This window comes from Dermacentor albipictus, chromosome 7 (assembly GCF_038994185.2).
Source record: "Dermacentor albipictus isolate Rhodes 1998 colony chromosome 7, USDA_Dalb.pri_finalv2, whole genome shotgun sequence".
Taxonomy (NCBI): domain Eukaryota; kingdom Metazoa; phylum Arthropoda; class Arachnida; order Ixodida; family Ixodidae; genus Dermacentor; species Dermacentor albipictus.
This window is the reverse complement of record NC_091827.1, coordinates 95,280,202-95,307,057: the sequence shown is the minus strand read 5'-3', so window position 1 is coordinate 95,307,057 and position 26,856 is coordinate 95,280,202. Positions and strand designations below refer to the sequence as shown.

Below are 26,856 nucleotides of genomic sequence, written 5' to 3'. Positions count from 1 at the left end.
CTATATTTTTCAAGTCGTCAATAATGCTTCTTGCTTCAGACGAAACATTTAGCAATGCAATTTTAAAGTAACTGGGATCTGGTAAAACAAGACGAATATGCATCATCCGTATTACAGGACATTCTTCTAGTATGTGGGATACTCAATAACGACGAAAAAATAATGTAGGCGGTTGTTTTTATTGAAAAGCACCATTCCAGAATATAATAAATAACTATTTTTTTACTTTTGAGAGCACGCCCTTGTTGTACCATGAAATCAAGTTACAGATCAAGTGCTTTTTCACGGGCAATTGCAGTAAATATAACGGCATGCTGTTGGAGCGTCATGAAATGAAATTACGCACTTCTGTTTTTTCTGTGGTCTACTCCTGCAAATATAACGGCGTAATTTCGCGGTGGCTTGTAATAAAATTGCCGATGTCACTATTTTTTTACGAACAATACTCCAAATACGAGGTAGGCTATTGCACTGTTGGGGAATAAAATTACGGACATCCGTACTTCTGACGGGAAAACAGTTGGCAGCCGATATTGCCGAGAAATGTTCAGTAAATACAACAGTGAACATTTTTAGCCGTACTCGGTGCTCGATTCGGTGAGGAATAATGTGCATTTCCTAAATATCCCTGCACTGCAGAACCAAATAAGTTGAACATCTTCACACAGCTACTTTATCGTTTTCGCAGGCGAAAGACATGCGTTCTCTACGATTGTTTGAGAAAGCTCGTACAACGTAAAACCGACACCACTCCGGAATGCCACACAGCCGGCACAGATGCGGAATCTTTCGTCAAAGACGCCGAGCGATTGCTCTTTATTATGACAAGTGTGAGACGCTCGTTGGCGAGTGCCGTTTTATGGAGTCTGGTAAAGGAATCAATCCTAATGCTAATATTTATATATGGTTTCATCCAGTGCGTCCGATCAATTTTTTTCGCAAGACATGCTCATTCTGTACACGCACTACACTCTCCATTATAATTTATTTTAATTTTTGTATGCACTGGAAGTGAAAAGTATGTTTCGTGAGATTTCACAAAAAGTAAGTTGCTAAATGCAATCATATACCTTAAAGTATTTCCTGACATTTAGCGCTCTTTCAAGACACACTCATGATTACCCGTGAGTAAGAAACGAGCATTTCAGTCTTTGGAAGTTGCTGGCAACCACAATGCGCCATGGACGGTCATTTTTCACATAGGTAATTAGTTCAAAACCTATACGAATGCGCAGAAATTAACATTTTTCTTTCAAGGTAACTGCTCTCTCCGCCTTACTGGAACATTTTCGTGGCTGGTACATGGTCCAATGTCAGATGTCGCACTCCAGAAAGCAAACGTTTCTTGATTCTCTTACACTGACAATCATCGTCGATGGTTTCTGCACAATTTTTGAGGCAATATTTACTGAGCAAAAATAAAATAAGACATGGAAAGTGGCAGCGCCACTTTCATGCGTCCACACGTCACTCTGCTGCTGAAGAAGAGCCCGCTGACTCTATTACCGTACCTCGGGTCCTCATTTCATGAGGGAATAATATGAAAACGCGCATGTTCTTTATTGATGGGAGATCCAAATAACATGCCCTCAACAAAATAATGCAGAGTACTTTACTACGGCGTCTCTAATTCCCCTAACGTTGTTCTGAATAGTTGGAACGTAGTTGAAGCCAATATTAGAGTGGTTAAGTAGAGTGGTTAGGTGCACAATCAGTCGCTTGTGCCTTATACGCAATTCATTCTATTTTCGGCATATGGGATAATGGCTGTGACATGTAACACCGAAAACAGGAGTGCTGATAAGCAGAAACGCGAACGTGTTCTGAAACAACCTACTTAGTGGCGGTGAACCATTTTATTATTTAGCCCAGTTGCGCTCTCTTGATAAGTTGTTAATGAGAGCATGAAAAGCAAATCATGATCGTTTACTCAGAACCGGTGAGGCATGAGTCGCCATCATCATCAGCCTATTTGATGTCCGCTGCAGGACGAAGGTCTCTCCCTGCGATTTCCAATTGCCCCTGGCCTGAGCCAACCGATTCTAACAAGCGCCCGCGAATTTCCTAATTTCATTTCCGCAGCTAGCCTTCTGCCGTTATATACTGCGCATCTGTGCCCTTCGGACCCATTCTGTAGGCCTAATGGCCCGCCGGTTATCTAACCTACGCATTACATGACCTGTCAGCTCCACGTTTTACTTTTAATGTCAATTAGAATATCCGCTGTACCCGTTTGTTCTCTGATACACACCGCTCCCTTTCTGTCCCTTAACGCTATGCCTAGAATTCTTCGATCCATCGCCCTTTGCGCGGTCCTTAACATGTTATCGATGTTCTTTGTCAGTCAAGTTTCTTCCCCAAATGTCAGCACCGGTAAAGTGCACTGATTGCACACCTTCCTTTTCAATGATAATGATAAGCTTCCAGTCAGGAGCTGACAATGTCAGACGTATGCGCTCTAAGCGATTTTTATTCATCTGTAAATTGTCATGATCAAGGTTCCATGGGATTAATTGATCTGGGTAAACGTTCTCATTCACAAACTCTAGAGACTGACTGACGATACAGAAGCTTTGTTCCCTTGCCAGGCTTTACTTCATTATCTTTGTCTTCTGCATATTAATCTTCAACCTCACTCTGTTAAGTTCCTGAATCACTTGTAACTCGTCTCTGGTATTGCTGAACAGGGCAATTGAATGGGTCATCCCAAACAGAAGGCTGCTGAGATATTCGCCGCTGATTCTTACTCCTAAGCCTTCCCAGTTGCATAGCTTGAACACTTCTTCCAAGGACGCAGTTATTAGCATTGAAGGGATTGTGTCTCCTTGTCTGACCCCTTCCTTTACAGATATCTTCCTACTTTTCTAGTGGAGAATCAAGGTACCTTTGGCATCACTCTTGATATTTTCCAAGATATTCACGTAAGCGACCTGTACTCCTTGATTATGTAATGCCTGTATGACTGCTGGTATCTCTACAGAACCAAATGCATTTTCGTAATCTATGAAAGCTATATAGAGAGGCTGATTGTACTGTGCAGATTTCTCGAGAACCTGATTAATGACATGGGTTGAGCTATTGTAGAGTACCCCTTCCTGAGGCCAGCCTGTTCACTTGGTCGAATAAGTGCAGTGTAGCCCTTACACTATTGAAAATTTTCTTGGTGCATATTTTATAGAATACTGAGAGTAAGCGAATGGACGTAATATTTGTCATTTCTTTAACGTCTCCTTTTTCGTGAATTAGCACAATGTTTGCATTCTTCCAGTTCTCTGGGGCCCTCGAAGTCGATAGACACTTCGTAAAGAAACGCGACAGTGTTTAACGCAATATGTCTCTTACATCTTTGATTAAATCGACTGTTATTCCATCTTCTCCTGCCGCTTTTCCCGCTTCATGTCTTGCAAGGCCCTTCACACTTGACCGTATGGTACAGGAGTCTCTGCAACATGCTCGTTACTGCTTCGAATGGATGAATCGTGGCTCCTCTGGGTACTGTACAGGTCAGTAAAGAATTCTTCCTCTGCTTTTACTCTACCTCCGAAATTGCTAATATCACCTGCTTACCTCTCAGTGTATACATCTTGGTTTGTCCTTTGGCAAGTGTTCTCATTGATATCACGCTGCACCCATTTTTATGGCTTTCGCCGTTTTTCTCATGGCATAATTTTGAATATCACTTATTTTCTTCTAGTTAATTAGTTTTGTCAGTTCCGCGAATGCTATCGGATCAATTGATTTGGTCACTTTTATTCTTTGTCGTTTCTTTATAAGGTCCTGTGTTACTTGCGAGAGCATCTCTAGTGGCTGCCCTTGGTGCCTTACCCCCCCCCCCCCTTCAATTGCTGCTTATTAAGGAAACGTAGTTACGGTTTTATTTATTACCTCTATGTTAGCGTCATCTCTCTGTTCTAAGGATACATATTTGTTTTCAAGTACCCGCCTGAATTGGTGTGCGTTTCCTCTTACTGCGCCTAGGTTTGCCTGTTTCTTCGGGATCAATTTTACTCTTTCTCTCTTCAAATTCAGGTGAATCCAAGATCTGACTAACCTGTAATACCTGCACTTTACCCTACCTAAAACTTCAACACGCAGCGCCATGCTGGGCTGGTATGAAATCAACGTCATTTCTTGTTTACCTTATTTTATTTCTTATCTGGAAGAACTTTTGCAAGTCCACATCATGTTGCTGCTCTTCCTGAAGAAGGTCTTCATAATCTGCACCTTGTTCCTTTCCCTGAATCCTTCCTGGATCTCTCCTTTAGCGTACCTAGAACTGATGCCGGAGTTGCCAATTGCCTTTTCACCAGCCTGCTTTTTCTCCACTTTTGCATTGAAGTCGCCCATTACTGTAGTATACCGAGATTGCACTTTTCTCATCGCTAATTCAACATCTTCATCAAACTAATATATTTTACCATTATCACGAATGGAAATTGCAGCATAAGCTTTTACTACCTTTATTCTGTGCCTCTTATTAGGTTTCAATACGACAACTGCTGCGCTTCATAAATGCTCTAGAATTCGTTAAAGTTGCCCGCTGTGCCCTTATGGATTGCGAATCCTACAAAGCACTGCTTCTTATATGGAAGTCCTCTCTAGCAGAGCACGTGCCCATTCATCAGCAATGTATTAGCCTCACCAGTTCTCCTAACCTCACTACTGCCAGTGTTATCCCGAACAATGCCTGATAGTTCATCAAATAGTCAGGCTAAGCTAGCGTCACTAGTGATTTATTTATTTGGTAAATGCTGACGGCCAATGCAAAAAAAACTATTTTTGACAAAAGTAAACAATTGCAGAGAACGCTTGTTGATACTCTATACAAAAGCAAAATGTTCATGACTTTGGGCTGTTTCGACGAGCGAGACAACGACTACTCAACATACGCTTCGTAGTGATTTTCCTTTGCTTCGGTAAACAGGGCAGTGAAGCAACATGTACTCTAGAGGGTCCACGGAGCTGCAGACATCCACGGTGTTACACTGTGGCCACTGCGAAAACGAAGACTTCGTGCACGCAGCCTTTAGCGGACGCCTCTGAGTGAGCGTCTCCAGATGCGGGGCTACACATTTTGGTAGCCTTGGTTCATGTTCTGGGTCAATGTTTTGTAAAAAATTGCAGTCTTTTGAGGGTAAACATCGGACACCGCTAGAGCAAGCGCTTCACAAAAGCCTAACTAATAGCGAGAAGTGTTTTAAGTGTTTTTGTGTGATTGTGGCCCTTGAGGGCTGTCTTATCTCCCTTTTCATTACCTCATAACACAGTGTCCCCGAAGCGAGTGAAATGCTACCACATATCCAGCGCTGGGTGTTAGGTGGCGTAGGTATGCTATGTCATGAATTAAAATGTAATAGGATGATATTTTACTTTCCGGGCAAAGGCTTTGCATTTCATCAGTCAAACTAGAAAGGTGAAGGTTGAGACAAAAGTAGCTTATGCACACTCAAGGAAGTTATCAGTTGTGAGCACACAACTTGTGATTGCAGTCAGCTACGGTTGAGCACCAAAGCGCGACTCTTCCAGTGGTCACTTCAATCAGAAACAATGGTCACTTAGTGAACGTTGTTTTTTATGTGGCTAGAATAAGCGTTTGATAGTTCCAGTGTACAAGCTCCGCTTGTAAATGGGGAAACTTACCGTGTGAAATCCTTGTCTGATAAAGTGGAATCGTCCCATTCCAAGCAGAGCTAGTCGTCTTGAAAGCTAGGAAGATAATCGCGTAACTTCTGTTAAAATGTTTGAAAGGGAAATTTTTGGCAATATTACAAATCACATTGCTAACTATCATGCGAAAAATAAGTACGACGGTCTTTTTTCTTGCCAAGTGTGTTTATCGATTGCATTCCCGATGCATTACCTCAAGCCCATGTTGAACAGTCGCGATTTGCTTATTATGTATATTTATTAGGTCTCACACGTCAGCTTTCTCATGAAGATAACTTGTTTCCAGTTAAATGGAACACTAAGGCTTGAATTGTACATGATTACTCCTCTGTTTTACTTTGCTTTATTGTCCGGTCGCTTTATATGGTCTTGAGTACCAACAATCGAGCTCCTTTGTTTGCCTGCGTCTGGCTGCGTTGTGGCCGTCAGGTACGATAAGAAAATTTATTACCAATGTACCCGGTCTCTCAAGTACACGTGTTAAATGACGCTCTCGGGAAAAAAGCGGGTATGCCACATTCAACTTTTATTGCTCTGAGTGGTGCTGGCTTACTTTCCTAGTGTTTCCCTAGGTTTCCTAGCATGGACACATAAATACCCAAGCTAGTGGACAGATTGGTCACCGTTGCTTTAGCACATTTGGTAGTGCAAACCGAAATTATTAGGTTTGGTATCCTTCGACGGCAATTTATCATTCCGTCCACTGTAATTTCAATTTTCTTCATTATTTTCTAAAATTAAGGTTGAACCACAACTAAGTACCCGATGCTTGCCTTGGCTGCGTTGCCTGCATGCTTTTTAGATGTATTGTTACGCGTATAAAACTATTTACAATATCTTTGCCAACAGGAAACGTTTGCGCAGACGGGAGAGAGCCCAGCCAGGCTTTGTCAACTTTTCGTAGTCTTCAGGACCCTGTAGTTTTCTTCTTCGCCTAATCGTAGGGCGGTGTCACTTGTAACTACGACCATGTCCGCCATCGTATCTACTGTCCCCGCCATGCTCGGTGCGATACGTTGTGGCGTGCGAGCCCTGTCATCATAGAAACACACCAACGACACTTCCTTCCTGGTATCTTCAAGCCCTCGACATCCAAATTGAGCAATTCTTTCAAATGAGCTTAGGTATTCTTGGTGCTTTTTCCAAGTCCGAGTGTAGCAACAGCTGGATCGCTATGGCTACGGATTACGCGACGCGCAACGCCATAGCTTGAGCGCTTCCGACCAGCTGTGCAAGTGACGTTGCGGCTTTCCTCCGCCGTGACATCATTTTAGTGCACGGCTCCCCACGACAGCTGCTCACGCATCGTTGTCGTACCGTACTTTTCTACGTCACTGCGGATATTTTGCAGTCTTGCTCTACCAAGCAAGCAAGCAGTCTTGCTCTACCAAAGGCCTCAATGAGCGATTGAACCGGACAATCACCGCCATGCTGCCGCCATGCAATACCATACGGCCCATTTGCTTGCAATTCTTCACGGCACAAAAGAGCCGGTTATCCTCCATTTTGTCTGTCGTGTTGTCGCGACCCTGCATTGCCCTTTGAGGCTTCATTTCCCTCTGAGCCAGTATGCTGTCGACGCTATTGCCCATGCTGACCACGCGAGGCACCTTGCCCGTACTCGTCTGTTAGCATGACAAGGAAATCAAAAGCATGTTTACAATCAGCGGCACCATGACGTGCACTTTTCACCAGGTTCTCGTGTGCTAATAAATGAACCGTAAATGTTCATGATCGTTTAGGGCAGGAAGGGAAAAGGATGAGCGCTGCGATTGTTCCCTTCCGTGCTTCCCTGTTTGTGCCAAGCGATCAGAAATATTGAGGTTCTACCGATTAATAAGATCAGACTAGCCCAGTGACATGGGCTTCCGTTGTGTACTTTGGTACGAGAAACTCCTTCCTTGTTACAGGGGCCCTTACCACGCCTTACATCAGGTGACCTGTTTCCCATATGAAATATTCCACGTCAGGTCTACCATGTCTTATCGTTTATGTAGCGCAGCTAAAACTTCACCAACCTCTTCCTGACGCTACCGTTTGACGCATCGGGATGGCGCTTTCTCCTCCGGAGGTTATGTTACGATGAGGCGTAGAAGAGAATAACGACGATCTTGAGGACGGATAGTTGACTTAGCCTGGTTTTGTCGCTTCTGTCTCCGCGAACATTCGCTCTGTTAGATATATCGTAAATAGGTTTACACGCGTCACATTACACACACACACACACACACACAAACACACACACACACACACACACACACACACACACACACACACACACACACACACACACACACACACACACACACACACACACACACACATATATATATGTGTGTGTCTGTGTCTGTGTGTGCCGCATAGAATCACAGGAACCGGAACAGACATAGTTCTCCGAATAAAAAGCACGCCGAAAAAATAACAAGACTTTACGGGCGCTTCGGCTGAGTGACGGGCTATTCGTCGGAGGGGCTGACGTAGCGGTACCGATGAAGGCTGGTCCCGCCGCTGAAACGTCATGAAACTCCTGTTATTTTTCATTGATAAGATCTTAGTTAGGGCTAGTTGGTTTATATTTAGAACTGAGGATGAACAGGCAGAATAAAGCAAGCACACGAAGAAACAAGTACCACTGACAAGCGCTGACTTCCAACTGAAAGTTTATTTGAAATTCTCGAGCCATTTATACCCTTTTCAGCATAGCCATGCGTACACCACTCGCAAATATATCTGCATATCAGCAACATCATACTCTTTCACGGAAAAATGCTATTTCATTTTCCTACAAGGCAAAAGAGGGAGCGCTTACACATTTATCTCCTTCCCTTCTAATGTAGTAAGTCGTTATTTTCCTTTCTATTTTACTTTTTCCTTTCCGTATGATTTTATTAAAATATGGAATGCACGGAAACTTATTACAATGTCCTGCTAAATGACTACCACAGCCATTGTTCAGGCTACTGCTGTGCTGGCGAGCTCTTGCATTGAAACGCTGTCCCGTTTGACCAATATTTATTTTTCCACAGGTCAGCTGTATCTGATAGATAATGTGGCATCTGCAGTCACTGAAACAAAATTTCTGATTCGTTGTGCACACGGGCCTGTCGGGCGTTTTCATACGGTTACATATGGAAGAGCGCTTGCATAGGGCACTGAAAGCATCTTAACATTATTTCTATTGGAAACATTGTTTAGCTTCTGTGACACTCGTGCAAGTATGACACCACGTGCGCTGGTCTCTTGTGTTTATTCTTTTATTTCTGTTCTACATGCCAATTTATTCTTTTTTCTGTCTACAAGATGGCTTCATATACTGATGTGATGACAGAATGGGGGAAGCCTGCATTCTTTAATCGTGATATCTGATTTAAAAAACTTCGCTCACAAACATGCTCACACGACTTACTTAGTGGTGCCTTAATGCACGTGGTTGCTATGCCTATAATAATCAATTTAGAATGTGCGCTGTCACATCCCAACAAGGTTTTCTTAGATCTGGGATGATATCCCCGTCGTACATGCTCGTCCAAAGAAAAAGAGAGAATAATATTGAGATACTAAATAGGGTTCCTAATTGGCAATTCATACGTGAACTTGTGTCCTCACGATTTGTTAATGAACAACTACAAAATTTCTTCCATCGCGTCATGAAAATGCTTACAGGTGTCTTTCATCATAACAATTAGGTATGCTTCAACGTACCTAAACAATCGCGTTACAGGCGTGTCCACCGACTTAGCAGAAATCACATTGTGAGCCGAGCAATCTTACACAAGTTGGGGGGGGGGGGGGAGAAGAAGGCGGTGAGTCAAGACGCCCTCCCTTTGGTTCCTGCATTTTCCCAACTTTCCTAGTATTTAATCACTGTGTGTCAATGTTATTTGTACTCATCTTTTCCATGAAGTTGTAAGGACCACGTGGATACCATTTTTGCTACAGTGAGTTACATTTCACCATTTTCCGGACATTCCTGTGCTTTAGTAGGCGTCGTCTAATGAGCACTTCGGAAGTGAGTGAGTTAGAACTTAATTTAGGTTATGAGGGGAAATCAATCCGGTGGCTCCACCCAGGTCGGGGCCGGTAGACAGAGTCCTTCGGCGACGGCCCGGGCCCTCTGGACAGCCTTGAGCTGAGCGATGAACTCTCTGCTTCTGAGCGCTGAGTCCCAGGAAGACTGGTCGGGAAAGTCTGTGCTCGCGTCGGCAGGGCACAGCCAGAGCATGTCTTCGAAGTTGTCGTATTCATGGCCACCGTGTGGGCATTCAGTAGGAAGGTCAGGATTGATTCTGCTTAGTGTTGTTGGTGTGATGTATGCCCTAGCCTGCAACTGTCTGTAAGGGACGGCCTGTGCTTTTTTGAGCTTTGGGTGAGAAAGAGGAAAAATGCTTCGTGATAACCTATGATTTGAAGTGATCTCGTGGTATGATACGAGCGGGTCTTTGTTGTCTATGTCCCTTCAGGCTGGGTTGAAGCGAGAGGGCGGACCGCAGACGCAGAATGTGAGCTCTCGTGCCAGTTGGTGTGCCCGCTAGTTCGGATTACAGTCAGACGGTCCGGAAATGTTGCTCATGTGGGCCGGGAACCATGTGATGTGTGGGCACGTGAGGTTCTCTCCTCCTGTTTCTTGGAAGAAGATCGTGTTGATAACCGTAGCTGCTTTCCTAGAGACGAGGGCCGACGAGATGGTTCTAATAGCTGTTCTTGAGTCCGTGTAAATGACTGACGCTCCTTTGCAACTTCGAAGGGCCACTGCGATGGCCATTTCTTCTGCTTCGTGAGTGAAGTTGGTAACTACCATGGCTGCGTTGACGAGTGAGTCATGGGCGTCCACCACAGATACCGCGTAGGCGCCTCGATTCCTATATCTGGCCGCGTCAACGAAGAGAACTTGCGTTTTGTTACTTTTGATGTTGTCAAGGATTGCCTTCGCTGTTGCTTTTCTCCGCCCTTTGTTGTGGGTGGGGTGTATGTTTCGTGGGATGGAATCAGCGGTTATTGAACTCTTGGCATTTGTGCATAGTTGCGACTTCTCTGGTGGCATGAAGAGGGGCTGTATGGCTGCTTCTAGTAAGATCTAGGTGCCTGCCCTTGTGAGTGAAAGCCGACTAATTTGGGAGTTTCGCTGTGCCTCAAAGCGTTTCGTTGCCGTGTTGTGTAGCCCCAATTGGAGGAGTAGTTCCGTGCTAGTGTTTCTAGGGAGGCTTAGGACCTTTTTTAATCCCGTTCTGATTAGTGTGTCGATTTTATTCAGCTCCGTCTTCTTTCGTTTGAGGAAGGGGGCGGCGTAGGTTACGTGGCTGATGAGGAAGGCGTGAAATGCTTTCATGAGGTTGTGCTCTTTCAGTCCGTCCCTTTTGCTGGCGACCCGTGATATGACCCTGGTGAAATTGAGGGTGCTCTTTCCGATACGTTTTAGTGCCTCCGCGTTGTCATTGCTGTAAGCCCCAATGACCATGCCCAGGACCTTGATTGTGTGACACCTGGGGATTTTTCCTCCGTCCCTGATGTGTAGGTGAACGGGGAGGGAGCTAAGGGGCTGTCTCAGCCTGGGGCCTTGTTTGCACAGAAGGAGCTCCGATTTGCTGGGGGAGAGCTTCAGTCCCGTGTTTGCAAGAAAAGCTTCCGTGGTGTCCAGCGCTTGCTGTAGGTTCTGCTCCAGAGTGCCTAGCGGGCCGCTCGTAGACCAAATGGTGATGTCGTCGCCGTAAATTGCGTGCCCAACGCCCGGGAGTTTCGAGAGTTTGTTTGCGAAATCATGCATTGCGATGTTGAAAAGAAGCGGCGAAAGCACTGACCCTTGCGGGGTACCGATGTTACCTAGCATGTGATTTGTGCCTCTGATTTGTGCGACGTTTATGGTGGCCGTTCGGTTATCCAAAAACGATTTTACGAAATTGCGGAAATTTACTCCTGGATCTAAAGTAGAGATTTCGTTGAGGATGGGCTCGTGCCTTGCCGTGTCGAAGTCCTTCGTTAGGACGAGCGCCAGGATGCCTTTTACATCCCTGGATTTGTTGTCTATGACGGCGTTCCTGATGAGTAGCATGGCGTCTTGTGCGGATAGTGATTTTCTGAAACTTATGAGATTGTGGCGGAATAGGTCGTTTCCTTCGATGTGCTCTCCAATTCTATTGTGGATGGCATGCTCTGCGACCTTCTCGAGGCACGACATAAGGGAAATGGATCTCAGATTATCTGCATGAAGCAGTTTTCTGGGTTTGGGGATGAGGACTACATTGGCAGTTCACCATTCATCCGGCGCCCAGCTTTCAGCCCATACCTCGTTAATTTTGGTCGTAATGATTTGCATGGCTTTGTCATCTAGATTTCTGAGTAGTTTGTTTGTTAGCCCGTCTGGGCCGGGGGCAGAGCATCCGTTTAGTTCATGAAGGGCGTGCACAATCTCCGAAACTTCGAAAGGAGGATCCAGCGATAGTTGAGGTGTTCCCTTATGCTCGCCTTATACTCGCATGTCAGGTCGGCCCACGGGACAGATTTGCGCTCTACTGGTAGGTAGATGTCTGCCAGGGTGTCAGCAAAGTCCCGCGGACTCGTGCCTTCTTTTGTGTGAAGATGAACGAGCCTTTCGATCGTGAGTCGGGCATAACTCTTGGTCGGTTTGTTGTTGTCGGCGAATAGGTTCTTAAGGAGGCTCCATTTGCTGCCCCTTCTCATTTTACCGTCCGCCTCATTACACACTTCGTCCCATTGCTGCGCATTCAACTTTCTGGAGTGTTCATCGATCTCTTTGTTGATTTTTGTTAATTTAGACCTCAGCCTCCGGTTTAGCTTCTGCTGTTTCCATCTTTCTCTTAGCGCATTCTTGGCCTCCAGGTGGTGTGCGAGTCTGGAGACCATGGCAGGCACCTCCAGATCCATGGTTATTTCTTTAGTGGCATTGGCCACCGTAATTTTCAAATTTTCCAGGAGCTCTTCGAAGGTTTCTTCTTGTTGATCCGCATTACCCCTCATCCTTCTGAAGAGGTCCCAGTCGACGTAGGTGTAATTCTTGGGAGAAGTGGGTGTGATGCGGATGTTGATTTCTAGGATGTAATGATCACTGCAAAGGGCCTCTTGCAGGTTGTCGCACGACCCGTCAGCGTTTCTGAGGAACGTAAGGTCCGGGGTGGTGTTCCTCTGAACCAAGTTGCGTCTGCGCGACGGAAACCTTGAGTCCATGATGAGTTGTATGCCTAGGGTGTCCGCACACTCGGACAGGGTTTCCGCACAACGCCTGGGCCTCCGGGGCAGCTCAGTGCCACTCGTCCGCTACCATAATAGAATATCAAGTAGATGGAGAAAATATTTGCCCAAAGGAAGTTACTCAAGAACAGGGATGGCAAACTGCGGGCGCTAGAAGAGCTGGCGGGAAATCGCGGGAAGTTAACGTGAGCGGTAGGGCAACGTCTAGGGCTGCCCGTAAGGACAAGTCTAGTAGCGCAGCGCTGAAGTCTATGATGATTAGGTCAAAGCGAATGCCCGATCTTCCCAAAGAAATCACGAAGCTCGTTATTAGACCAAGATGTGGGCTGAACATTTCCAAAAGTGAAGCGGCTACGGTGGCTGACGCAATATTTCCAGTCTCTGGTATCAGCCAGCACGAGCTTGCACAAGACTCTTTGCGCCTGAACTGAGAGCAAAAATCATGGTGGCCAGCACTCCCAAGCGGGAGTATGCCGACCGATATGCCAGCATCAAGCAAATCAGCATCTCTGCCAAGATCCATGAACTCTGCGCGTACGACACCGCCACGCACTACACGGACAAGGGGGTCATACGTGGCATACCGTGACAAGACCACCCAGCGACGGTAAATGGCAAGATTGTTAACCGGAACAACCCACTTGCACTAGTAGCCAAGAGAATCGCTCATACCGGGACCATCATTATCGCCTTTGACAGGCACCGCGTACGAAATTTGGTCAGGCACAGAACGCTACTGATAGAATGTTCCCTATATCGAAAGCAAGTGGACGTATACCACGCCTGCGGAGGACTCAGGTATCGCGCTGATAACTCTCCAACACCGAGCGCCATCGTCTGTCGGGGATGTGGCCTGCCAAACCCCAATTAGCAGCACCAATGCACCCAAAAATGTAAAATCTGCGACGGACGCCACCTTACCGCCGGTAAAGAATGTGCGCATACATTCAAGACGCTAAACATCGTTCACCTACGACGATTCGAACGTGCCAGGCAGCAAGAGCAACTCACCGTGCCATCGATCGTTAGATCCTCCAGTCTGCAAGCCTCATCAAGCCCCAGCTTAGGGGGCAGAAGGCGCTTGCACTCGAGAGGCCATTCTAGAAGCCGACGGGGCTCCAGAAGTCGTTCTAACTCAAGATCGCGACTCACATAGCCTTTTCCAGCGCGCTCCAGCTCCAGAGGCCGCTCCAAGGCTTGCACCAGAAGTGACTCGTCCAACAGGCCACGATCCAAGTCCTCTTTACCATGAGCCGATAGGCACCATGGCAACCAAACGCAGGCGTCTAACTCCCAAGACTCACATGACCCGCGTTTGACGAACGAGCTTGAAGAGCGTAGGGGTGCCAATGACAGCCTTAAGAAAGGAAACGCTCAGTTCAAGCAGGAAATCAGTCGCGTAGCTGTCGAGGTGGGTGAAATATGAAGATTGGCGCTCACATGGTCGGCTCCTCAACCTGCCGCAGGCTCCTCGGCCATGGACATGGTGGAGGCCCTTCCCCTACCCCCCAAGACAGTCGCATTGAAGCGTCGCACCCTGGGTGACTCGAGGGGAGAGGAGACGGCAGAACTCCTGTGTCAGCTCAAGAACGCCATCTCCAACATTCAGACATGTCTCTCCCATGCACAAGAAATGATCGCGCGCACTCAGCTGGGCCTGGATGCCCTCAGCGCGAGAATGCATAGACTTAAGTGGACCAGCTACGGCTCTTTACCAAGCACATCAACAGCACAGGCCCCAAACTTGCATAGCATCATTGCCTCACCGACGGAGGGTGCCATTCTGTTTGCGGCCCTTTCGCAATTTATCCCCAAGCCCAAACATGGGTAACGGAACTAACATCATAACAACGTGACAGTGGAATTGCGCAGAATTCGTCAGCAAACGGACGACCCTGCGACAATAACTAAAAAGCGTAAAGGACGAACTACAAGTAATCGCCTTGCAAGGGACGATGACATCATCACCCATCAAGCTCCCCGGTTTCCTAACGGTTGCTTCCACTGAAGCGGGAAGGGGGGTTGCTACTTTCGTCAGTAAAACATTTACGTGCATTCAACGAGACCTTGGTCCCGCGGACAATAGGGTCGAGCCCGTCATGGTCGAACTCCTTGTCGACCCCCCCATGCGGCGCTTAAGAAGAAAGCATCTCTTTATACTCAAGGTTTACAGCAAACCCAGTGTTCACAGAGCCAGGGCCGGTGGCATTCTCAAGAAAGCCATGAATTTTGCCGGCTGTCAACCTCTAGTCGGTATCGGCAATTTCAGTGCCCAGCATCAGCCATGGGGCTATCGTACCAATACAAAGAAGGCTAGAGACATATCGCACGCGGTGACGGAGGAAGGTCTTTCGCTGCTAACCGATAAAGACTTTCCTACCAGGAGAGGAAACTCGGTGTGCTGAGACATGACTCCAGATCTTACCTTTGTCAAGAACCTGGAAAACGTGAAGTGAACCACCACAGCCATGGACCACGGTAGCGATCATTGCATCATCGAAGCGGTCATCAAGGCTGCTCGTAACAACACGAGGACCTTCAAGTTCACTGACTAGGACTTGTTCCCAGCCAACCGCTCCAAGCGGGTCCTCAACCATTATAGGGACCTAGACTCTTGGTGCGACGAGATATAAGAGTATGTGGCTAGGGCCACTAAGGAGGTCGCAATCAATCTGGAGGCTGGCAGGACGGAAAGTCGGCTCGCGCATCTGTTGGAAGCCAAGCAGGTGCAGCTAGCGCGTTGGAAGACTCAGCGTAACAGAAGACCACGCAAGAAAATTTCCCACATCAACAAGACGATAGAGGCTCATTGCAAGGTGCATGGAAGCAGCATTAGGACAAGCTGTGCGACTCGGTGGAAGGCCAGCTCAAGACCGGTAAAACATGGAGACTCCTCGGTCACCTACTGCACGATGGCAACACCAAGTCCAATCAGAAGAGAGTTTGGTGAAAGCTGACCATTTCTTTACCGACTAGACTCCAGATGAGGCGGTCATGCAGCAACTCATAGAAAAATACTTGGGGCGACGGATGATCCGGTGCCCCCCCTCCCAGTTTACGCAGTACGAAGGGCGCGACGCGTCATCGATGGACGATGATATTACCGTGGCTGAGGTCAACAAGCGTAAGACAGCTGACATAAGCAAATGTAATATGGATAGAATTGAACATGTTCTCAGGAACGGAGGAAGCCTAAAAACAGTGAAGAAGAAACTAGGAATTCGTAAGAACCAGATGTATGCGTTAAGAGACAAAGCCGGCAATATCATTACTAATATAGACGAGATAGTTCAAGTGGCTGAGGAGTTCTATAGATAAATATACAGTACCAGTGGCACCCACGACGATAATGGAAAAGAAAATAGTCTAGAGGAATTCGAAATCCATCCCACAGGTAACGCCGGAAGAAGTAAAGAAAGCCTTGGGAGATATGCAAAGGGGGAAAGCAGCTGGGGAGGATCAGGTAACAGTAGATTTGTTGAAGAATGGTGGGCAGATTGTTCCAGAGAAACTGGCCACCCTGTATACGCAATGCCTCATGAACTCGAGCGTGCCGGAATCTTGGAAGAACGCTAACATAATCCTAATCCATAAGAAACGCGACGCCAAAGACTTGAAAAATTATAGGCCGACCAGCTTACTGTCAGTTGCGTACAAACTATTCACTAAGGTACTCGCAAATAGAATCAGGAACACCTTAGACTTCTGTCAAGCAAAGGACCAGGCAGGATTGCGTAAAGGCTACTCAACAATAGACCATATTCACACTGTCAATCAGGTGGTGGAGAAATGTGCGGAATATAACCAACCCTTATATAGAGCTTTCATTGATTACGAGAAAGCATTTGATTCGGTCGAAACGTCAGCAGTCATGGCGGCATTAGAGATTAAGGGTGTAGACGAGCCGTATGTAAAAATACTGAAAGATATCTATAGCGGCTCCACAGCCACCGTAGTCCTCCATAAAGAAAGCAACAAAATCCCAATAAAGAAAGGCGTCAGGCAGGGAGATACGATCTCTCCAATGCTATTCACAGCGTGTTTACAGGAGGCCTCAAGAGAAAAGTGTATAATAGCTGTGCCTTACCAGTACTCACCTATGGGGCAGAAACCTGGAGGCTTGCAGAAAGGGTTCTACTCAAATTGAGGACGACTCAACGAGCTATGGAAAGAAGAATGATAGGTGTAACGTTAAGGGATAAGAAAAAGAGCAGATTGGGTGAGGGAGGAAACGCGAGGTAATGACATCTTAGTTGAAATCAAGAAAAAGAAATGGGCATGGGCAGGGCATGTAATGAGGAGGGAAGATAACCGATGGTCATTAAAGGTTGCGGACTGCATTCTAAGGGAAGGGAAGCGTAGCAGGGGGCGGCAGAAAGTTAGGTGGGCGAATGAGATTAAGAAGTTTGCAGGGACGGCATGGCCACAATTAGTACATGACCGGGTTTGTTGAAGAAATGTGGGAGAGGCCTTTGCCCTGCAGCGGGCGTAACAAGGCTGCTGCTGCTGCTGCTGCTGCTGCTGATGATGATGATGATGATGATGGCAAGCGGGTTCTCACATGCCTCAACGGCAGATCTGCCCCTGCGCCTGACAGGGTCACCAACAATATGCTCCAGCATTTTGACGACGGCTCTACCGAGTTTCTTATACACAAGATGAACGAAATCTGGTGCAGTGGCTGCATCCCCAGAGCTGGAAAGCAGCCTAAACAGTACTCATACCCAAGCCAGGTAAGGCGCCGGGCATGGACAATCTAAGGCCCATCTCCCTGACATCGTGTGTCGGGAAGATGGCCGAGCACGCCTTGCTTAACGGCCTCACTGACCACCTCGAGTCTATCGAATGCTATACTCACAACATGAATGGCTTTCGTGGTGGTGGTGGTGGTGGTGAATTGTAGCAACAGGCGGGTTTAGCCTGGCGAACAAGGCCGGCAATTGCTCCGCCCGAGCGTCTCGCACAATACCGCTGATGGGTTTCACCATATGTCCATCAAACCGGTCTCTCTTAAGAAATCGATGAGGAGACATGAAGTTTCTTTGCGGGCCATCACTGATCCCTCGGGAAATATAAGGTGTTGCAGGCGCGCATGCGGAAGGTCCTTGTTTTGCAAATTCTTCAGGAGAGTGTCTCTTGCATCTTGGAATTGCTGGCAGGACCACAAAAAGTGCTCAATGTCTCCTGTCTCGTTGCATGCCGTACAGTTTGGAGAATTTATTCGTCCCGTTTTAAATAACCAGGCCGGTGTGCTAGCAGAACCTGTCCTTATACGATGTAGAAGTGAGGCTTCCTCTCGGTGCAATCTCTTGGTTACGCAGGGCATATGCGGTCGGGGATCTCGACAGGACGGTATGGGGTTAAACAAACACCAGATCAGTGACTACACCTCCACCAACATTAGGCAATTCTCGGCTTGCACTTGGAAAAGACTTTTGACAACGCATCGCACGCAGTTATTCTCAAGAGCCTAACAGAGTTTCACGTCGGCAAACGGGCGTACAATTTCGTGAGCTCCTTTCTTTCCACGAGGTCCAAGATTCAAGATTAACGAATTTTCGAGTTATTAAATTCAACTTGGGCCAAAGGGAAGACCTCAGAGGGCGACGATCTCCCTGAGGCTGTTCAAAATCTCCATGATCAACCTGTCGAAGGACTTAAACAAGATCCCGAACACTAACCACATGATCTACGCGGACATCGTCATCTGGTGCCCCAGCGGATGAGAGGCTCAAGTCGAGGGTTGCTTTCCAAGGGGGCATCTATGTCACAATCTTCTCGTTGAAGGTCGGTGACAATCTTGAAATTTAGGCCATACAAATAACATCTGAACTTGTGCATGGCGAAAACTACAGCGAAACAGTCCAGTTCCGTGACTTTATAATTGCTCTCTGCTTTCGTCGAAGTACGACCTACGTGCGCATGGACGTGTTGCCGTCCGTTTTGAAACTGGACGAGCGCAGTACCAACGCTCACACCACTTCCATTAGTCTGCAGTTCGGTGAAGCCCTCCAGGTCGAAATGGCGGAGAGGTGCACCAGAGACGAGTAAAAACTTTTGCTGCTGGAAAACAGTATCGCACGTAGCGGCAAATATATAGGGAATGTACTTGCGGTGCAGGTCAGTCAGTGGATAAGCAAGCTGGGCGAAGCCTTTATTAAACCCGCGAAAATAAGGTCAAATGCTCAGGAAGCTTCTGGGGTTTGTCGCACTCTTCGGCTGCTCAAAGTTGCGAACAGTAGAAATCTTTTTGGGATCTGGCCGTATGCCGTCCTTGTCGACGAGATGTCTTAGAAAAGGTGCTTGACGCTCACCAACATGACATTTAGAGTTTAAATTAGGCGAGCCTGATGTATTCAGCCCCCCCCCCCCAAAAAAAAAACAAAAAAAATTACCGACGATTACGTTACTTCCTAATGCGAAATTTGAGCGCAGCAAATGCGAGCCTTCGTTTGCGTTTGGCCTCGGCCTCGGCCGCGCGAACGGTAGAGTCTTCTCTGCGACGGCGATGAGCTTCTGCTTCAGCCTCGCTTACTGCTGGTTGCTCTCAACGGCGGCGATGAGCCTCCGCTTCGGCGGTGCGAACGGCAGGGTCTTCTCTGCGGCGGCGATGAGCTTCTGCTTCAGCCTCGCTTACTGCTGGTTGCTCTCGACGGCGGCGATGAGCCTCCGCTTCGGCGGCGCGAACTGCAGGGTCTTCTCGGCGGCGGCGATGAGCTTCTGCTTCAGCCTCGCTTACTGCTGGTTGCTCTCGACGGCGGCGATGAGCCTCCGCTTCGGCGGCGCGAACGGCAGGGTCTTCTCGGCCGCGGCGCTTAGCCTCTGCTTCGGCGACGCGTACTCCTGGATCATCTCGACGGCGGCGACGGTAAGCTTCTGCTTCGGCGGCACGCACCTCTGGATTCTGACGGCGACGGCGCTGGGCCTCTGCTCTGGCAGCTCGTTTAGCAGCAGCAGCAGCAGCAGCAGACGGAGGACTTCCATCGGTCGTCTCGCTCATGGCTCAGAAAGAACTGGCAGATAATTTCGCAGTGGCGAACGGCAGCGGCAATTTCGGCTCGGGCGGTGCACATATACAGATCCGCCGCCACCGATCTGGCTCTCTGATTGCCACCGCAAAGGGGTTGCATTGGAGGAGGAGCGAAGAAAGGAATTAAGTTCGAGCCGGCGATTTGACAACCGGAGACTCGCAGGAAGAGGGGGGAGGGGGGCGGCGTGTACACCCAGCGGCAAACGATGGGGGCAGAAGCGCGCGCAGCAAGCGGACAACACGATAAAGGGAGGAGGGAAGAGATAGCAGCGACTGACTGGTGCCGCTGACGCCGATAGTGAGTCAACCCCAGCTGCGGAGTTGGTTTCAGGAACAACGCCGCCGATGCCGACACAAACAATATGATACCCTCGCTTCCGCAGCGCTAAGAACCAGGTCTAGCCGTGGGAAGGTAGTCACGTATTCGTCGACGTGCCGGGCCTACGTGAAATAACCGGCGCGTCGGCAACTGAAGAGCACCCTATCCGCCACACAAGAACAGGGGGGGGGGACCCTTTCCTCCTCTTTCTGCATGGCGGCGACGGTGTTCTATGCAGTCACGTTATCTTGACTCTCTAGCGGCGTCAGCGGCATCCAGCGGTATCAGTCGGTCGCTGCTAGCGCTGGGGGGATGAAAGGGGGGCGGAGCTGGTTACGAGGCCGAGGACAACGCCGACGACGACGCGAAACCCAGGAACGGACGCCAAAGAGCTGCGCTCTAAAAAGCCGAGCAGCTGGTCGCTTTCGTGGAAAGTACGGCGAAAAGTAATCGCGTCATATAAATGACACATACAAATCTCTAACTCGAGACCACGGAGAATGGAGTCCATAAGTTGCTTGAAATTTGCTGGGGCATTATATAAGCCAAGCGGCATGACTTTGAACTCATAGAGTCCGTAACGTGTAACAAAAACGGTGTTTTCTATGTGAGACGGGTGCATCGGTGTCTGCCAGTACCCGGACCGGAGGTCAACCGACGAAAATTACGATGCGGAGTCAAGGCAGTCAACAGCATCGCCAATGCGTAGTAAGTAATACAGACCTTTGCGACGGCATTCAGGCGGTGGTAGTAAGCACAAGCTTTCCACTAGTTGTCTTTGTTTTTCACAAGTATAACAGGAGCTGTCCAAGAACTGCAAACCTCCTGAATAAGGCTTCTCTGCAGCATCAGCGGTCACTTTTCAGCGATCACTTTTCTTTCCGTGGGAAATACACGATAGGGTTTCTGATGTATTGGAGTCGCTTCCCCTGTATTGGTGTGGTGGTGCATGCGGGATTCCGGCAACATCCGAGAATGGTCGCGTTGACGAAAATCAATTACTGATATGTGGCAGGCAAGCACTTGTTGGAGTACGTCCTGCTCGGAAGACGACAACGACTTGTTTATCATACGTCGCAAGTAATACGAATAATTGGGCGATGGTTCATTGGTGTCTCAACACGCTCTAACTGTTCTTACATAAATTTTGACTTGCGCCTCAAACGTTGTCAATTTAAGTCCGACTGGGAGGGTAGTAGACCCTGTAGAAGCGTTCACCGTCCAAAAGAAAGTGCGCCCGTCGATGGCTTGAGCGCGTTGTTAGGATATAGCTCGACCAGAGCGCTCCACGATCCCATCCGAGCACGTGAAGAACTCGTGGGAACAAAATGGCTGTCCGACCAGGCAGAAACATATCTTCGGACAGCGAAAACACCTCGGCTTCTCGGTATGCAAATCATCAAGTATGGCGATTGGGAACGCGCCCCTTAGTAAAATCTCTCCAGTCCCACAGTCGAGTGTAACACTGCATTCACGCAGGAAATCTATGCCTGAAATAACATCATGGGTTGCATGGACTGATACAGTGAACTAGACTCTAAAGCGCTGTCCTCCTATCGCAGCAAAAACCAAACAAGCACCAACAGGGGGCAACATTTCACCTCCAACTGCACGAAAAGTTTTTTTTTGCGATTCCACGAATGATTACTTCTTGTCCTAAGCGCTCTTTAAAGCGAAGACTCATATAAGAAATATAGGCACCCGTATCGACAAGAGCAGCAGTATTTACACCGTCTATACGCACACACATCTTGTTCGTCAGCATAACAACACACAGAGTTGGCGAGCCTGACCTTTACGCGACCGCACCTTCATCGGCCGCATCAGCTATTTTCCAGCTGCGGCGAGGAAGGCGGCTGACGACGGCGCGGGGATGGCGAAAGGCGCAGTCTGGTCGGCAGTGGTGCAAGCTTGCGCTCGGTGACAGGGCTCTCATCGCACGATTGGTACGACCACTGTTCCCTCAGAAAATGGACTCCAAAAGGCGCGGCCACGTCTTCGTGCACGCGTGCGATGTACGCCGATAAACGTGGCGCTCGCTGCGGGTGGCGGCGACATAAGCGCGCTATATGTCCTGGGGAACTGCAAGCGTAGCACGCTTGAAACTAAATGGAGTAGGTACATGTGGCGCCTGGTATGATTCTGTGGGAGCATGTTGTGCCATGGGGGATTCCGCAGGGACACGTCGTGGTGTTGGGTCCGTAGGGCCACGACGGACAGACGAGGACTGGCACTGACCGGAGACCGAAACTTGTGTTATTTTTGTGTGGTTCTTCAGAAGGCGGTCAGCGCTCGATGCGATGTTCTCGCGATCAGGATAGTGCTTCGGGAATGCACTCGTCAAAGGCGCACTGATAACAAGCGTCTACTCCCTGAAGTTGTACTAGCTCTTCTTGAACTTGAAGTGAACTTGAAACTAATTCCTTTGCGGCGTAAAGTGCTATTTACGAATCGTAGCCAGTGACTTTGGAAGTAATATCAATTCAGGGTGAATTCTGTGGTTGACGTACGAGTTTCAAAATATGCCTTTCCGAAATTGGTGACGAAGTGGGTTGGTGCTCGATCCAGTTTCACAATTTCTTTATTTATTTCACAATAACCCTAAAGGCTCTGTAGGGAGGATATTACATAGGGTAGAGGTTACATCGGTGAGGCAAACAGTGCGTACGTGTAAATACAATAGAAAAAGAACACTGGGACAAAATTAATTACTGTGCATCAACGTATAAACACAAAAAACCGAAAAATAACAATAAAGATAGTTATCAGTACAGCAACTCTAAATGATTTGAACAAACTATGACAACGTCGTAGAGGCTTTGGTTATCGGCGCATTAAAGAAAAACAGCTTACAAATCACAGAGTGAAACGTGATATATAAGCTATGCATGGTACTGCGTAGAGCGTCTGTAAATTTCGAGCCATTTGTTTTCGTGACAATGTACGATGGCAGATTATTCCACTCTTTCGTGGTGCGAGGTATAAATGACTGACCAGCTGCGAGAGATCGATATAGGATGCATTTGGCTTTGCAAGAATGATCCCGACGCGGAAAAATGGCTGAGGGTTCACACATCAGCTCGTTATGAAGAGATACGTGATAGTAAAGCTTATGGAATAGTGTTAAGAGAGATATATTACGGCGAAGGGACAAGGCTTCAAGCTCGGCGCAATTTTTTAATGCTGTTACACTGGTTTCTCGTGAATAATCTGAAAAGATGAAGCGTACAGCACGGTTCTTCAGTGCTTCTAAGTCAGGTATTATGTATGTCTGATGGGGATCGCATATGGCTGACGCGTCTTCTATTTTAGCGCGTATTAGTGTTGTGTATGCCAATTTGCGTAAGTTTACGGGGGCATGTTTGAGGTTATGTTTGAGGAAACCAAGCGGACGGTTTGCAGAAGCGAGGATATGGTTAATGTGATTATTCCATGTCAAGTTAGGGGTTAGGCGTAGGCCAAGTTATTTGTAGCTGGAAACTTGTTCAACAAGGCTGTAATTTAAAATTTAACATGTTGATGTTCGGGGTGCCGGATTAGTAAAAGACATGAATTTAGTTTTAGCAAGATTTAAAGGCATTAGCCAAGTTGAACACCATACGTTTATTGAGTTTAGGTCAGATTGAAGAATGTCATGATCACAGTTAGAGTGATTATTACGATATATGACGCAATCAACAGCAAATAGTCTGATATTGGATTTGATGCCGTCTTGTAGATCATTAATATAAATTAGAAAAAGTAGGGGCCCAAGCACACTTCCCTGCGGTACAGCAGATGTTACGGAGACAAGATGTTAGTTGTGATTGTTAACCGATGTAAATTGCATCCTGTTAGAAAGAAAGTCTTTTATCCATGTGACAACAGTAAAGTCAATTATCAGCTGTGTAAGTTTGTGAATAAGTCGACGATGAGGGACACGGTCGAATGCTTTTGAATAATCTAGGAATACGGCATCTACTTGAATTCCGGCGTCTATTCATGAATGTATGTCGTGAATAAAGCCAGCGAGCTGAGTGTCACATGAATAGCCTCTGCGAAACCGTGCTGTTCCTTAAATATGAGGTTATGTTCTTCACGGTAGTTAATGACCTGGGAGTGTATAATATGTGCGACTAATTTACAAATGTTACTTGTTAAAGAAATTGGTCGATAGTCAAGCGGTGAAGAACGATCCCCAGACTTAAAAAATGGCACTACCTTAGCCACCTTCCAATCGCAAGGAATAACACCTGTTGATAGTGATTGTGAAAATAAGGCGGAAAGTATTGGGAAGATGCTTGGGGCTATATTTCTTAGAATTCTTTTATTTAAGCCTGTATTATCAGCGGAAAATGAAATCGTAAGATTAGTAAGGAGAGAATGAATTCCAGAATGGGTAATTATTATTTCCGGCATAAACAAATCAGTGCGAGTCATGGTGGCTGACGGTTCTGAACATCTGCGCGTGAATACCGATGAAAATGTTTCGTTCAGTAGTGGGGAACAATCAGTGTCAGTTATCGCTGCGCCGTCATGGTCAGTAAGGACGATGTCAGGATTATGCTTAGGATTAATGACACGCCAAAAGTGCCAAGGGTTAGTTCTTAACAATGATGACAGATCCCGTTTATAGAATTGTCTGCGCGTGGCTTTGAGTAAACTTTCGTATTCTTTGTCACATGCTTTGTACCGACGCCAGAATTCAGAAGATATAGTTCTGTGATCTTGCCTGCATAATCTCTTTTTCTTGTTATTTAGGCGATGAAGGTTCAGCGAAAACCAAGGAGAAGTGTTATCGGATTCTTTTAGGTATAATATTTTATTTGACAAATACGGCCAGCTTTCAGAGAAGGCCGTGGGCCTTCTGTGGATTTTATGGAAATGATCGGGATGTATTTATATAGGAGATTAGTGAGCGCATTTTTAAGTAGTAGCCAGTTGTCTTTTACTGTCGGCGACAAGTAATTGGTTCGTGCTTAAAAAGCGTTTTGTAAAAAAAAACAAATGAAACAACACCGCCTTAGTACGAAAATGGTGACCGCACTTGTCTCGAAACTCGTGCCAAATTGATAATTGATTCCATGTGGACGTTCTCTCTGAGATCACTGGCTTCAATTCGCGTAGAGAAATACGTCCGCTTAATTAGTTAGTTCTAAATTTGATTTGTAAAATTTGGTCAATTTGGTCAATGCGCGTTTCGATGTCCAGTGGCAGTAATCTCTGCCTCTTCGAGTGTACGAATAAGACGTGCTATTGCCCATGACAATTTTTTACAGTTGTGTTGAAGGTGAAAGAAATAAAGATGTATGTATATAAATGAATATATATATATATATATATATATATATATATATATATAGAGAGAGAGAGAGAGAGAGAGAGAGAGAGAGTTATATGGAGTTTGCTGAAACACCCGGTGTATTCACGAGCACGGCCAGCATCACAGCCTCCTGCGTCACCGTCTACATGCATACATATATATATATATATATATATATATATATATATATATATATATATATATATATATATATATATATATATATATACATATAATGTGGGCATTATATTGCGCCCTCAACATCTTCATCTGCATAGAAGGGGCTTCTGCGAATAGTTTCATAGATTTATTATGATTGCATGTGGCAAATAACACAATTCTATTTCACCAGCAGGTCTACTCAATGCGGCGGACACTACTTAGACAAATATTTTAAATGCGTAATCAACTCAGTAAACATTAACTCATCATGTTCTCCTAATTATTCTCCTGAAAGTTCATATTGCAATTTAAAAATTATAGCCGTGGAGTTTGCAAGGCGTATGGATTTGGAACGAATTCTCAGGATGACTCCACTTTCGAGATATCAATTCCTTAACTTTGCAGATAAAAGCATTGACGTTCCATCTACTTTTCGATAAGAAAGTAACTGCAACGCCAAAGCAGTTCGCAGCAAAGTTAGGGAATTATTATGTAGAAACTGGTGTCAACCTGAGAATTAGTTCTAAGTGGATCCGCCTCGCGAACTCCACGGCTATACTTCGTGAATTGCAATATGGGTCATTAGGTATTTAGATAAAAACTGAATTAGGGAAGTTTCTTTTAATTATTGGATTATGCATATCAATTTTTTTATCCATGTAATGTCCGCCCCTTCGAGTAGACCAGCTCATGAACTTGAATTGTGCTATGTGCCACATGCAACCTTTAAAAAAAATTTGAAAGAGTTCGCTCAAACACCCGGTGTATTCACTAGCATGGCCAGCATCACAGCCGCCGGCGTCAGCGTCTCTACCCAACCGGCCGCTCCCTTGAGATGCAGCTGTTACACCACGACGCTTTATTCAACAGACCTACGTGCTCAAATACATGATGCTGGCCATAAGGATGTACAGAAATGAAGAGGATGACAGGAAAATGCAATTTCAATATATATGTATGTATATATATATATATATATATATATATATATATATATATATATATATATATATATATATACACATTTGTATGTGTGCGTGCAAGCAATCTGAATGTAGGGCAGCCACTCTTTGTCTAAATGGTTCACAAAATAGATGTACGTAATCATATATTATTCTAATCATATTTATATTGACACGTGTACTTATCTTTATAGGGCGACCACGTTTCGCC

General features: G+C 46.5%; 1 protein-coding gene across 2 annotated transcripts in view; it reads right to left on the bottom strand.

The window, feature by feature from the left end:
* The window catches only part of LOC135897007 (uncharacterized), a 109,385-nt gene that overhangs the window by 70,203 nt on the left and 12,326 nt on the right, over nt 1–26,856 (bottom strand). The window contains exons 3-4 of one of the 2 annotated variants that reach the window (XM_065425567.1): nt 8,101–8,175; nt 5,641–5,706 (exon numbers count right to left, since the gene is read on the bottom strand). In XM_065425567.1, coding sequence (XP_065281639.1) covers nt 5,641–5,706; nt 8,101–8,175 — 141 coding nt within the window. The remainder of the gene's footprint in view (nt 1–5,640; nt 5,707–8,100; nt 8,176–26,856) is intronic. The other variant, XM_065425568.1, reaches the window with a different exon arrangement.